General features: G+C 53.7%; 2 protein-coding genes and 1 long non-coding RNA gene across 3 annotated transcripts; all 3 read left to right on the top strand.

The window, feature by feature from the left end:
* CCN5 (cellular communication network factor 5) lies at positions 1–8,028 on the top strand. The gene is made up of 5 exons (XM_030503465.1): positions 1–60; positions 2,374–2,590; positions 3,182–3,436; positions 3,639–3,832; positions 7,813–8,028. The coding sequence occupies exons 1-5, from the start codon at positions 1–3 to the stop codon at positions 8,026–8,028; spliced, it is 942 nt and encodes a 313-aa protein (XP_030359325.1).
* A 150-nt stretch (positions 8,029–8,178) lies between these two features.
* Positions 8,179–9,192, top strand: LOC115615377 (P2Y purinoceptor 1-like). The gene has a single exon (XM_030503466.1). It carries the CDS (start codon positions 8,179–8,181, stop codon positions 9,190–9,192), a length of 1,014 nt encoding a protein of 337 aa, XP_030359326.1.
* Positions 9,193–10,593: 1,401 nt separating this feature from the next.
* Positions 10,594–12,496, top strand: LOC115615405. The gene is made up of 2 exons (XR_003994041.1): positions 10,594–10,679; positions 12,212–12,496. It is a non-coding gene; the product is annotated as an uncharacterized LOC115615405 (long non-coding RNA).
* Positions 12,497–14,589: the final 2,093 nt, after the last annotated feature.

Here is a 14,589-nt window from a genome sequence, read left to right on the forward strand (position 1 = left end):
ATGAGGCTCCAGCTGGAGAAGCAGCTCCTCTTCCTCTCCCTCCTTTGCATCCTCTCCAAGGTAAGGGAGATGGGGCCCTGGGGCTGCTTTAGCCTTACTCGGAGAAGTACCCAGTTCTTGTGAAGTGAGATGCAGGGAGGACTGGGGTGTTACAAGGAGCCTGGTGGCTAACGCTGGCAGGCAGGCTGTATTCATGCAGTCCCATGGGGACAGAGCTATGCTTGGGACAGACATTTGCAATGAAGCAGCAGGGTCTTAACGTTCATGGGCCAAAGGCATCTGTTGGGCAAGTCCAGGGAGCACGCAGGAATGACAGCAATGCGCTCTGTTTGCTCGCCTGGCCCTGCAGCTCTCGGGGCTGTGGTATGTGTCCCTGCGAGCGAGCCCCAGCTCGGCAGCAGCGGCTCCTGCAGACTCCTTCGTCTCCCCGGGGCAGGAGGCCAAGCCCTGAGCACCGGCCTCGGCATTACGCAGCTCTCCCCCTGCCCGGGATGCTCATGCAAAGCCAATGCCTCTGACAGGATTTGAGTTACTGTAGTGATTTCTTTTTTCTCTTGGACTCTGTGTGAAAATAGTTGCCTGTGCCGAGAACAGGAATGTCGAAAAGTGTGGGGTATCTCAGATCCAAGTTCTAATTGCTGCTTGAATCCCAAGGCAGACCTTCTGCAAGTAGGGACATTGTGGCAGCATTGTGCCTGTTTGACTCCTTTCCCAGACATTTAAGATCTCTGAGAAGAACCACACTGTCATCTAAAGACAAGTTAATTACAAGGAGCAAGGGGAAATGGATTAATGGCTTGGCTAAGCTTTCTAAAACATTGATTTGTAATAGCAGCCTCCTGAAAGATGAAAAATGCCCTTGGCTGCCTGGGTAAGCTGTGAGGGAGAAATGAGTCCTGCCCCAGGCACTCGTGGATGCCTGGAGAATCATCAAGGGCCCTCATTCTGCAGCCCAAACCCGGCTACCACAGCCAGTGCTTCAAGCCACGAGCTGCTCCCTGGTTTCTGGCACACTAATAATGCTGCCCATTGAGAGAACTAGAATAAGAACCCAGATTGCCCATCCCATTCTGGATATATTTTACCCCCAGTGCTGGCATTGGCATTTGTACAGCTCCACAAAAAGCCATCTGAACCGCTGCAAATGGGGAACAGATAGCAAACCAGTACCTACCTTCTCCAACTGGTTATGTCAGACCTGATGCTACTGGGAGAAACTAGGAGAGAAAAAAAAATGGTATCTAAAACCACATGGTCCAGTTGAACCCATCAATCTCTTGGCAGTCTCAGCGGACACACCAGGACACGGCCCAGCACAAGGATGAATGCTTTGGTTGCATGTTGGCTGAGCACGTGCTGGCCATGCAGTGGAGCAGCAGGGCTGCTAGAGGGTGGATCAGAGCTGCTGCATGCAGCTCGCACGTGCTGCCAGGCCAGTGCTGGCAAAGAATCCACTTCCAAACTGCAGAGCCAACTCACTTGGCTTCAGGCTCTATATGCAACAACCCTGTCACATATGACATGGCAGGAGCGTAAGTGCTGCCTGCAAAAGCTGTTGGTGCCAGAGTAATTGTGCAGGCAGAATGAGCTACGGATATAAACACCTACCTGCCCAGGGGAACTCCTGCAGGCACATCCCTGGCAAACAGTCACTGAGCAGGCAAACGGCTGCCATGCACATCCATGCTAAAGTGATCACTCGGTCTAGCTAGGAGGGGAAATGTAATTCCCAGTCCTTGTGCCTATCTCAGGGCTTGTTTCCCAGCAGGCCAGGCCAGGCAGAGCATGCTGCAGCCAGGGACAGGCAGAGGAGGCAGCTGGACCAGGATGGAAAGCAGCGAGGTTTGCTTGGCGGCAGTTCCCCCACTGCAAATGCGATGCCCTGTTTCTTGGCATGAATGAAGGCTGTTAAGACTGTTCAGAGTAAGGTGCTGTGCCCTCGCCATGCACATTCAGCCCCTGCAAAGCTGGGTACAACGGGCTGCCTCAGAGCCAGACTGCTTTCCCTCCCTCCCTCTGTCCTGCTGGGCTGCTTAGGACTGCCAGCCCTGTTAAATATGTTAAATAACCACCATTACATGTGATGATTGCTTTGTAGCTCCGTCCTCTTCCTCTGTGTTCAGAGCAGTGGTGCGTTTCAGTCCCCGTCCTGCAGAGAGCTGAGCATCCCTGATTCTCCCTGGTTTTCCTTAGAGTACATTGTGCCCTAAGGGAACAGAAGCTTTCCAGGCTGCTTTGCTGTATTCCCATGGATACGCAGAGCCTCCCTCCACCAGAAATCTGCCCCCATGAGTGAGAGAAGGTTATGTATCTGTGCCAGTGAAATAGCCAAACCCAACCTGTATGGAACCAGCGACGGCTTTGCCTCTGCAGGTGTGTGCCCAGCTGTGCCGGAGACCATGCTACTGCCCCGGGGTGCCCCCCCGCTGCCCCCGCGGGTCCCCCCTGGTCCTGGATGGCTGCGGCTGCTGCAAGATCTGTGCCCGGCGCCTGGGAGAGCCCTGCGACTTCCTCCACGTCTGCGACCAGAGCCAGGGTCTCGTGTGTGACTACAGCGCAGCACCCATGGGGAGAGGAGCCACCTGCAACTGTGAGCACAGGGGTGCCCGCTCCCTCCCAAGGATCCCCGTGCCCCCAGCTCCAGCCATGTCCCGAGCCAGCTCCAGACATCCCGCAGCTTCCAGGGAAGCAGTTAAAGCTAGGAAAGCTGCTTTAGTGAGGACGAGCACGCAGCTTGGCCGCAGGGCTGTGCTGCAGCTCCAGCTCTTGTGCTGTTTGCTGACTGGGGATTCAGGGTGTTTGAGCGGGGATGGACACGGGGGTCCCGGGGATGCTGCAGTCATCCTGCTGCGGATGGAGCCTGGGGGTCCTGCAGAGAAATCTCAGAGAAACGTTTCCTAGCCTGAAAGCCCTGAAAGGCAGAGTCAGAGCCAAAGGGCAGTGGGTTTCTCATCTAATGGTGAGCTGTTGCTTTGAAAAAGAGAGATGGGGAGAGGAGATAGAGAAGGGGAGGAGGTTGGGCGATGCAGGTGCTGCCGCAAACCCATCTCTGCCCCACGTACCTCTCAGTCACTTCTGTGACCCCCCCAGTTCAATCCCCACGGTTCCCTCCAGCAGTCCCCTCTGCCATCCACATCTCTGTCTCTTTGTCCCTAACGGGCTCCCTGGGTGTCACTTGCAGTTGAAGACACCGAGGAGGGCTGCGAGGTGAATGGCCGGGTCTATCGGGACGGGGAAGTTTTCCAGCCCAGCTGCAAGCTGCAGTGCCGCTGCCTGGACGGGGGCTTCACCTGCATTCCGCTGTGCCAGGAGGACATCCGGCTGCCCACTCCGGACTGCCCCTACCCGCGGCGTGTGGAGGTGCCAGGGAAGTGCTGCCCTGAGTGGATCTGCGAAACCCGGGACCAGCACCATCTCCTCCAGGATGCCGGGGCAGGTAAGATGCAGGACATGCCAGTGAGAGGATGCCCATACAGCTCTCTGGCGATGGTCCCTTCACCCCAGACTGTGAACATCAAAAGGAGAGACCTCTCTGCACATTTCCCTGCCATGCAGGGCTATGCCTGCAGTACCCACAGGGCACACTGCAAAGTGCCTGGCTCCAACCCCCCTTTTTCCCCTCATCTCTTTCCATGCAGCCCCCCGGGCAGTGTCCCCGCTGCTGCCATACCCCTGCCAGGAGTGGAGCACGGAATGGAGCGCCTGCTCGGCCACCTGCGGCATGGGCTTTTCTACCCGCGTCTCCAACCAAAACCGCTACTGCAGGCTGGAGACTCAGAGGCGGCTCTGCATGGCCAGACCCTGCCCGGCTCTGCCGGCAGCATCCCCAGTGGTAAGTGAGGGCCTTGGTGAGGCTGGTGCCCTGAGAAAGGGAAATGCCAGGCAACACGAGCCATCGGACCCCTAACTACCTGTGGGCACCTCATCACCCCTCCTCAGCCATGACCTGACCATAACTCAGGGACAGATAAGCCATCTCTTGAAACCTGGCTTGGAAAACAGCTGTTGGCAGGAGCAGACCTGAATTTTGGGGTCTCTGGATGTCTGCATCCAAAAGCACTGTGGATCCCACAGAACTCTGAGCCACACCAGTGAGCTCAGAATGCCCCTATGGCCAGATGCGCATTTGCAGCCCCTGTCTGGCTCCCCGGGTACACGTGAGAGGTGGCTCTGCCACCCCTTTAGTTAGCCAGGCACAGCCCCAGTGCAGACAAGGTGCAAACCTGCCTTGCTCAGAAGCAGCCAGTGCTTTCTGGGGCCAGGCACGTGTGCTGCCACACGCCCCTGCTCCCTAGACATGGGGGACACACCACCCCCCCACTCCATCTCCCCATCTCTCTCTGCTCTGCCTTTGCAGCGAGGAAACAGAGGTCATTTGTAGCTGTTCCCACCCCAGTTGCATCCCAGAGCCAACATCTCATCCCGGCAAAGAGTCTGGCACAAGCCCATGGCACTGTGGTTTTGGTGAAGATGGAAGATGTGTCCCTTGGGAAACTGAGGAAGAACTGATGGACTTTGGCTGCAAAGGAGGGTGGAAATAGAGAACAAGATCCCCGTGTCACCCAGCACCTACCCGCTCTGTGCACCCGCTGCCCCAGGCAGGGTTACTGGGCAGCATCCATGAGTTTCTTTGGCTGAAGGAAATGGAGAAACCCTGCCCCAAGTATAAACCCATCTGAGGAACCAGGAATTGGTCCTTTCCGAGACTGGTGGGACTTTTGGAGAGATGATGCTGCTCCTCCACCACATCTCACACACAGCTCTGCTCTGTGGGGGACACAAGAGAGATCATCTCCAGTACCTGGAAGCCCAAATCCCCAGGGGAAGCCTCATGCCCTGGCCCCCCAGGGATGAAGCAGGTACATGGGGCTACACACAACTCACCACTGCGCCAGGCTGAGCAGCTTGACTATGCGTGAGCTAAAACATCCCACAACATCCACCCTGCAACCAGCAGCTGCCTTCCTGAGCCTGGGCAGAAGCATCCTCCTGATGGCAGCTCTAATTCACCTTCATTCTAATTCACCACATCTCTCCAAAATCAACATGAACCTTCCTGCTCTGCTCGGCCTCCTCCTCTCCAAAGCGCTGTTGGTTTGGCAGGGCTTTAGCGAGTGAGGAGCTCAGACACAGGAGACACCGCTCCGCAGCACCAGACATAGCTCCTGCAGTCCAAGCACATACCCTGCGAGCCACGGCCAAGAGAAAAGCAGGAAACAGAGAAAACCGACAAAGATGAGACGGGGCCATCTCCTGACAGGCTGGATCTGCTCCAGCTATGCAAGAGTCGGTGCAGGAGAGCTGCCTGGCAGCTCTGCCTTTACTTTCTCACAGCGATGATCCCTCTGAGTGACTGAAAAACGAAACCCAAATGCCCTCTAATGGCCTCGCACAAGCATGTGGAGGGAACATTTTTCCCCACAGCAGGGCAAGAAGGACAACTGGAAAGGAGCCACGGTTTAGGTGACGTGTCCAGGTGAGATATGGACAGTTTAAATGTGTGGAACTGAAAATAAAGATGTGCTCATCTAGATGTGGAGCTTGTCTGGGGCTGTCCATGGGGGTGAGCCCGGCTCTGGTGAGCCCTCAGGAGCTTCAGTGCTCATGGCCAGGTCGGCTGTTGCAGGAAAGGTCTGACCCAGGACGGGGCAGCTTGGAGGAACCTCAGTTCAGGCTGCTTAGAATAAGAAAATAAAACAGGAAAAAAAAGGTGAATCAAAGCACTGAAAACATTATTATAGGCTATTATACCCTGGATTAAATTCTGCCCCTTTGCTTTTACCCAGCTCTACCAGTGGGACCAACCCATGGCACATGGGTGCTGGGATGCACAGGACAGCACAGCATGGCTGCATTACTGCTGGGTATGCAGCCCCAGCCACAGACCAGGCCATACCTCCTCTCAGCCTCCCCAAACCCAAACCCCAAATTTTCCCCTGTAACTCATCCCTCCTCCCACCAGCCCCACACCTCCTGCGCTCACCCTGGACCAGGATTTCCCTGGCATCATGCCACCACCATCACCATCCCAACACAAGCCAACACCATACCAGGGCAGATTTGGGGGTGCAGGGGTAAAAGGCTGAATGGCAGTGGGAGCTCCTCTCTCCTGCCCAGGGAAAGGCTCCCCACAAGCAGCAGGAAAGGCAGCAGGGCCAAGGCAGCCACTTACCTGCTCCCCCAGCCCCTGCAAGTGCTGAAAATAAAATGAAAGTCAAGGATGCTTTTCAGTCATCTCTTGGGGATGGGGTGGGGGAAGAAAAAATACCTCACTGCTCATGCAGTAAACCGTTGCTTACAAAGAGAATTATTTGCTGTGATCATCTCGTGCTCTGCCCGAACACAGATGATTAATTCAGTTTAATACAGGAGACATGGTGAATCTGGCAGGCAGCAAATCGCAGGATGAAATTGGCCTGGTCTGCAGGTTCTTTTGACTTTCTACACCTCTGCAATGGCTGTGCCAAAAGAGCAGTGATACAAGGTGCAGGTAGACTTTAAAACCACAATGTTCCTCGACTGACACAAATAAGACACATGCTATGTACTGAAAATCCTGGTTTTAAGCCAGTTCTTGTCTGAACATGTTGGGACAGGCTGCCGGCAGGGAATGCTGCCAGGGCTCTCAACCCCTCCCAAATCCTGCCCAACCACCTCTGGGTGATGGTAAAAATCAAAAGGTCACTTTTGAAGCAGCAACCTGTAATTCTCATCTCAAACAGAAATGACTCAACACACCTCTGCTATAATTTCCTTTTTTCCCCTTTTCTTCAAAATGTCATTTCTGCCTGATTCACTAAGCAGAAAACACCTAAATAATGAATTAATGAATCCAAATAAATCACATTTTTCCCTAAGAATACAGAGAAATCAGCTCTTGCAATTTGATTGCCAGTCTCACAATATTTGCTGTTCCCTCTAAAGCCCTGCTACCCTGGAAACATGTAGTTATTTGAGGATCACATTTATTGCAGCCTTTGACGCAGCGGAACCTGGGCTTTGCCTGATTTTGTGGGGCAGCTGATAAATACTCTGCCATCCCCAGATGATCATGGTCACCTTAACGATAAAAAAACCCCAAACCAGAAGACAACTCACCCCTATCCTCAAGGCAAACTGCCAAATCTGCACACATAAATGGCATGTGATTTGACAACCATATTCCTGAACCACCAGTGAGCAGCACATCGCAGCTCATTTCAGTGCAAGAAGACAGAGCAGCTGAAGGAGAAACTGTGCACTGCTGCATGAGTAAACAATGTGCATCAGAATGGTTTTTTCCAAGCCATTCTCATGACTGATGATTTTTGAATGCCTGGAGTTGGCTGAAAAAGGACTGGATGAGCCTCAGGTTAAAGCTAAACGTTTTCAGATACCTCCCTGACCAGAGTGCAGTGCTCAGTAAAGAAAACAGTAGATCAAGGCCCTTTGTTTTGCTGTTGGTGAAGAGTCTTGAATTGGTTGCCTATTGCTCAGGTTACCCACAGGAGCCATCCCAGCCCTGTGCTCTCTTTCACACTGCAGCGCACAAGGAGCTGCGCACCCGAGGGGAGCATCCTGATACGGATGAGGGTGGTAGCACTTCTACCGAGAGTGAAATCACGGGGAAAGTGAACACCTGAAACACACAAGGCAGGCAGGAGACGAGAACCATGCTGCTGCGTGCGTGCCTCCAACAGGGAGAAATGAGGGGCGGCTCCTGGGGTGCAGGCTCCAACCCTGGTGTGGAGGAATGGGGGGGGTTTCTCCTCACCCTGAGTGGGACAGATCAGAAGCGGGCTGAAAGCTCTGCCCCCCCTACCACCCCCCCAGCAGCCATCTTCCACCCGCTGCGAGGCAGAGCCCCTCTCCCTCCTCCCTGCTCCCTTCCTCTCGCTCCCTCCGGGCGCTGCAGCGTCCGGAGCAGCCGCAGCCCTGCGCGTCCGTGGCTCAGAACAGCTCCCGTGGGCTGTGGCCGGCGCCGAGGGCGCGGCAGGAGCTCCGGGCTGGGGCGGCTCTCACCGCATCGTCCTCCTGCGCCGGGGCTGAGCCCTGCGCCACAGAGCGGGCCCGGAAGGAGCGGGGCAGCCACAGCCTGCGCCCGGGCACGCTGGGGCCGCTCCGCCCAGGGCAACGGGCTCCGCTTGGCACCGGCACCTCGACCCGGGAGCGGCCACCGCACCGCAGCGCCCGACGGCCATGGAGGCTCCCCCCCGGTGGCCCGGCAATGGCACCCTGTGCCCCGTGGACACCGGCTTCACGCAGCGCTTCCTGCCCACCGTCTACCTGGTGGTGGTTGCCCTGGGGCTGGTGGGGAACGGGCTGGGGCTGTGGCACCTGTGCACCAGGGCCCGGCGCGGCGTCCGGCAGCCCCTCGGCTTGTTGGTGGGCAACCTGGGCTTGGCTGACCTGCTGTACGTGAGCACACTGCCCTTCCTCGTCAGCTACTACCTGCAGGGCAGAGTGTGGCTCTTCGGGCAGGGCTGGTGCCGGATCACCCGCGGCCTCTTCCACCTCAACCTCTACGCCAGCATCGGCTTCCTCACCTGCATCAGCATCCACTGCTACCTGGGCATTGTGCACCCGCTGAAGGCACAGGGCTGGTGCTATGGGACAACCCCTTCAGCATGGCTCAGCACGATGGTCTGGGTGTGGGTCATTGCACAGGTAGCTCCTGATTTTGCCTTCAGCAAGATGGACGATACAGGGACACGGTGCCACGACACGACGGAACATGAGTACCTGGGTGTTTACTTGCCATACACTATGACCATCACCGTGACTGGGTTTGTCATCCCATTCCTCATCATCATCGGCTGCTACTGCCACATGGTGGTGGTGCTCTGCAGGAATGACACTGTGAACCTAAGCCTGAGGAGAAGCAGCATCAGTTTGGTGATTCTTGTGATGATCCTCTTCTCCATCTGCTTCCTCCCCTACCACATCTTCAGAAACCTCAACTTGTTGTCTCGAGGCTGGCAGCTGCAAGGGTCCTGCACACAGGCTGTAAAGAATATTTACCTTTCCTACCAGGTGACCCGGGGACTGGCCAGCTTCAACAGTGCCCTCAACCCCCTGCTCTATGTGATGACCAGTGAAGCCTGCATGTCACGTATAAGGACCATCTGCCAAACAAGGAAAACCTCTTGCCAGGAAGATGAGAAGAATATGAGCATCATTCTTTGTAAGGAGGAGGTTTCTGATGAGCTCTGAGGTACCCAACACCCCCTCCAAAGGATGCACCACTTCAGTTTGCACTTGGGCCCTTCTTGGGGGTCACGTCCTCACCCTGACACCTGCTTTGCAGAGAGTTGGTAACTGCAGCATCACTGGCAGCAATCTCCCGCAAGGGATAGACAGGACTGCTGGTATCAGAGAGCAAACTGAGGCCAGGTTTTAGAGCAAAGCTACTCAACCCAACCGTTTAGCCTAACAGTACGCCCAGAGATGGCAAGAAATGAACATTGTCTTTACTCCAGACTTGAAACATTTCTCAGTCCAGCCTCTAATGCAGCGGTCTGAGCTGGTCAACATCTCCCTGGTTCTGCAGCCACCTGTTGAGCTCCTCAGTGAGGGAGATGGGGGTGAATGGTGCCTTGTCCCCTCACTGCATCCGCTCTCCCCCACTGGACATGGATTTGAGACAGGATTCCCTCGTTCACCTAAGGAGAGGGCACCAGTAATTAACTGCCTGCGTTGGACAACAGCCGAGAGATGAATTTTTGCAGGGGGAGGAATGCTTTGGAGGTGGAAATAGTCATTAAAATATCAAGTTTTAAATAGATGACTAAGCTGTGCCAGTTCCTGAGTTAGTTGTTCCTGGGTGACTGAGCTGCTTCAGAGTCTGTGTGATCCTCTATTGCCCACCTCCTTTGCAAGAGAGAAAAAGAACTTCAGCATTACTCACCCTCTTTTGGAAAAGCACATAGCAGACAACAGCAAATTGGCATTTTGAAGTTTCTGGAGGCTGTTGGTTGGGTTGGGGTGGTTTTTTTGCAAGGCAAATGACTGCATTAGCCTGAACCGCTGCTTTCAATGGGCAAAATGCCACGAGAGTTTTGGAATCTTCAGGTGGGTGGTTGCATCTTACTCTTGCATCCAGCCTTGCAATGGGATTAGACATGTCTGTTAAAAATTAGACATGCAAAGAAAAGAGAAGCAACACAGGCTTGAAGGCTTGTGAAGGCAAGATTCAATGGTGAGAGCAATCCATCTATTGCCGTGGGATCTCTGTTTCAGGAGGAGCAGAGGCTACTGAGCAGCAGTTTAGTTTTTGCTCTGGATGTTGATGAACACCTTGAGCGTTTCGGTCCTTGTGAAAGGAGCAATGTGATTTGCAGCAGCAGATCTTGCAGCTCGGCTGAAGGAAGAGGATTGAGAGTCTAAATCAGCCTCTTCTGGGAAAGGGCCAACCCATGGACACTGCGCTCTTTGGACCAAAACCTGGTACTTATCACAGTCAGCTGCTCTTTGCATGCACCCACCCTCACTGCTGCGCAGAGGGAGCCGCGGCTCGCTTTCATATGGAGTTAATATGTCTAAAGTGCAAATAAACACCTAATGCTTCCAGTCATGAGTTGTCTGGCTTCTAGTAAAGTTTTACAGGAGTGCAGAGAACAGCCGGCCTGCTGCCGGGATCAGTGATGGGGTTCCCAAGGCTCCGCAGATGGGGAGCAATGCTTGGCCAGGCGTGCACACAGGTAGGTTCTCAGAGTCTGCTCAGTGTCACAGCAGAGCCTTGAAGCTTTCAGCTCCCACCTCATCCAGAAGAAACCCAAAGACAGAGCTGAAATTCTGAAATGAGATTTTCTTCTCTCTCTGCGGTAGGGAAGATCTTTGGGACATTAGGTTCAGATCTGCTTCTTGCACGCTCCCCAGGTCGGGGCTTCTCCGGAACTCTAAGCTCTTCTCTTCCTTTCCTGAAGAAATACCCATATCTCTGAAAGCTGTCCAGCTTTTCCACCTTCACACATGGAGCCCATCCAAGATGCAACAGTTCCCCATAAACTGGCTTCAGCTCCCCACGGCCCATAGGAGCTGCAGCACCCTGTCGCTGCACCCAACCTTGTGCATGATTGAGAGCATCACTGCACCCCAGGGAGGGGAGCGCTGTGTAGGAAGCATCAGCAAACTCTTGCTCTCACTCCTGCATTGCTGTGCCCAACTCTGTCTTCTCCACTGCCCCCTCCTGTCACTGTTAATGATGATTTAAAGATCTGTATCCTAAGAAGCATCTCTGAGCCTCAGAGACAGTTGTAGTCATAAATCTGCTCTGTTTTCTGTGTCCTGCATCTGTCAAATCAGCAAAAGCCATTAAGGATCTGCGTGTTCAGCCGATGCTCCTGAGATATTGGAGGGATTTTGTATATCTTGCTTTGCAGGCCCCTTGATTCTCAAACAATGCCATTTCTCCCCATGAACTGAAGGGCTGAGCTCTTTCCCTTTATTGGCTGTGTGTGTAATTAAGAGCCAACCACTGGCACATGAGCCTACAAGGCCAGCTTTGCAGCTGGTGATAGAGCAGCAAAGCAGCCCTCCTTCCTCCAGCCCTTGTGTCAAAGGAGGCTCCTTCCCTTGCAAAGAGCAGCCAGTGCTCTCTGTGGGACACTGCACGTGTATGGTCACCACTGGGGACCTGCCCAAAACATGCGGGCACCTCAAAACCTCCCTGGTGCTCTATATCCCCTGGGACCAGAGGGGAGGGATTGTCCCTGGAGCAACCAGCATGGGCAGCTGTTGCCTCTGTGCTGGTCACAACCTGGGGCATGGGCAGGAGAGGACATAATACATGTTTGGGAGTGGGTAAGGGGACAAGGAAGGTGGGGAAATGCCATATTCCCCTTTCCCCTTCTCCCAGCAGCTCTGCCAGCTGTTGGCAGGGCCGTGCACACACGTGTGCTGCTGGCAGGAGGAGGTCAATGTCCACTGGAGTTGCTGTGCCATGGCTGCATCCTGATCCAGGCGTTATCCTTGGTTACTGGCTGGCACAAGCACAGGGAGAAGACCTGAGTGGGCAGCAGCAGCACCTGGGTCAACACTCAGGGGTGGCTTTGAGCAAGGCCATTTCCCCTTTGCTACAGAGACCTTCCAGCACTGTCAGGTTCCTTTACACGGGCTGCACATCCTCATGGGGTGAAATAGTTCTGCAGGAAGAAATAAATTCGTTTTATCTCTTTCAAGCTCCTGGCTTATGATGAGCTGAATGTTCCTCTTTCCCTCCCTTGTCTCTCAGTTGCTGGACTTGAAGATGCCTAAAATCAAGTGAAAGAAATCCCACCTGTACCACCATCTGCTTTTCCCACAGCCTCTCTGCCACAGAGAAGCGGAGCAATGATCTTATCTGCAAAATCAACCTGAAAGCAGATTTTTAACTCCTCTACTCAGATTAGACCCAACCAACAAACCAAATATGGTGGGAATTCTGCTGACATTAATGGGATTGGGATCAAGCCTGGAAATTTGGCAGCATTTCTTGCTTCATTAAATAAACCCCTCTTGGTTGAGGATTTGTTGCACAGTCAAGATTTGTTATGTTAAAGAGAACTTTTGAGCTGGCAGCCCGGGGAAGCCATTCAGGCAAAATTAACAGGCACATGTACAGATGCAGATGTACAACCACTTTCCTTCTCTAAACCTGGTTTTCTTGGCATGCAAAACGCTCTACAAGAGGAATGTATTGCTATCAACAACATCTAAATGCATAGGGCTCAACTCTGTTTAATTCTTTATTTCACATTGCACACATTTCTAAAAAGAGACTAAACACATCGTGTTTCCAAGGTCTCTGTTTCCAGAGGCACCCAGCAAAGCGAGAAACTGAGATGCTCCTGTGTGCAAGTGGTGGGGAGCAGCAGTGAACAGTGAGTGCCACAGGAACCACAGGCACTCCATGAGTTCAGCTGCTGGCTGCAGAGGTACCAGTGGAGTGGGAGGATTTGCCTCCACCGGTGAATACTGAGTGTGACACACGGCCTCTGACTGAAATCTGGCTCTGAGTGAGCTGCCCACCTCACTTCAGGGGGGATGGTATGGCCACTAAAGTCCTGTTTGCTAAACAAGCCTGGGTGTGCTGAAAACATGGGCTTCTGCATTTGTGTCAGAGATTTCCACAGCCTGGGGGAATGGGAGCTGCTGCTCAGACAAGGGCTGTGGGTGCCGGGGACATCACTGCGGGACAGAGATGGACAGAGATGATGTCCCCGCTGTGCAAACATGGCATGTCCATAACATGAGAGCCCCCAGGCCCAGGCAGAGGTGTGAAGACCACGTGTGAACCCCGAGGAGAAGCAGCATGAGCAGAGGCTCCCGCACGTCTCAGCTCCCTGTTGCACCAGGCAGCAGGACTTTGTGGTGCATCTTTTACAATGTGGTGGGAGGCTGCAGTGCGCACACAAAAAGGGATGAGTCACTCAGGTCACTAATGAAAGGTCACAGCATCCTCAGATTCAGTGAGAGGCATTTATTTCTTCAGCAAAACAATTTCATTGCTAAAGTACCTTTGGCTACAGGGACAGCAGACCTGACACGTTATCTTATTTGCCAAGGATATCGATCAGACTGGGGAAAGAATGGTAGATGCAATTACTCCAGGTGACCTGGGAAAAACTTGTAAATATACTTGGGACTGGGTGCAGTTGGTAAAGGTTTTAGTAAAAGAGAAAAATCCAAGTCTTTGTCTTTGCTATGCAGCATGTTTTGGCATCTGGGAGCCCAACAGCTTGTGAAGAAGAGCAAATCACATAAATAGAATAACATTTAGCGTGACTGTGTGAGGCCATCAGTCTAATATTATTCCTGCAGTGCATGCAGTTATAAATAGGTGATGCCGTGTAGCGTGGGACCGGGCAGGGCGAGAGCTGAGGAATGCACTTGCAGCCCGGCGGCAGCGGCACTGCGCAGCTTGCAGCTGAAACACACATTTGTATGTGTGCTACAGAGCGACTGCGGCTGCACCCTGCAGACAGGGATGTGTCCTGAGGACCTGCTGAACCTGGGCTTCATAGACAGGTGCCACTTTTCAGACCATCCCTCTAAATATCCCCCAGCAGCAAAGACCTCCATGCCCCTTGCTTGTTGCTCAAGGCAGGGGTCAGCACAGAGAGCAGGGCAGAGAGAAACCCCAGGAGCTGCTCTGTGCACCTCAACCTGCGCTGCCTTCTCAGCATTGGGGAGGAGAGTACAGTTTGAATTTCACTCAACAGCTCTGCTCTGCCCCAAGCAGGAGATGCTCAGGTCAGATCTCCCCGAAGAGCCCTTCATGCCAGGGTGCAGCTCATATAACATGAAATTCTTTTGCTTGTTTGGGTTCATCGGCAAGAAGTTTACCCTAAGGAGGATCAAAAAGCTCCCAGGCTTCTCAGTAGCAACACAGCTCCTCCGTGGGGAGGCTGCTTCCATGCAGAGGACATCCAAGGACAGGAGACAGATTAACTCTGTCCTGGCTGCCTTTGCACTGATGTGGAGGTGCTGCTCAGCAGAGATGGGGGAGAACTGCCACACCACAGCTCCCCAGTCAGCTCTTACCAGCCCAGACCAGCCTGCAGCACTTCTGTGCTCCAGTCCAGGCTGTTTAGGGTGAGAAGGTCCCATGGCAACGAGAAACTGCTGGCA

The sequence above is a fragment of the Strigops habroptila genome, chromosome 13 (assembly GCF_004027225.2).
Source record: "Strigops habroptila isolate Jane chromosome 13, bStrHab1.2.pri, whole genome shotgun sequence".
Taxonomy (NCBI): Eukaryota; Metazoa; Chordata; class Aves; order Psittaciformes; family Psittacidae; genus Strigops; species Strigops habroptila.

Coding starts and splice junctions, on each gene's coding strand:
- LOC115615377 (XM_030503466.1), top strand. CDS start 8,179: ATGGAGGCTCCCCCCCGGTGGCCCGGCAATGGCACCCTGTGCCCCGTG.
- CCN5 (XM_030503465.1), top strand. CDS start 1: ATGAGGCTCCAGCTGGAGAAGCAGCTCCTCTTCCTCTCCCTCCTTTGC. Junction 61..2,373: donor TCCTTTGCATCCTCTCCAAG/GTAAGGGAGATG, acceptor TTGCCTCTGCAG/GTGTGTGCCCAGCTGTGCCG. Junction 3,833..7,812: donor TGCCGGCAGCATCCCCAGTG/GTAAGTGAGGGC, acceptor CCACCCCCCCAG/CAGCCATCTTCCACCCGCTG.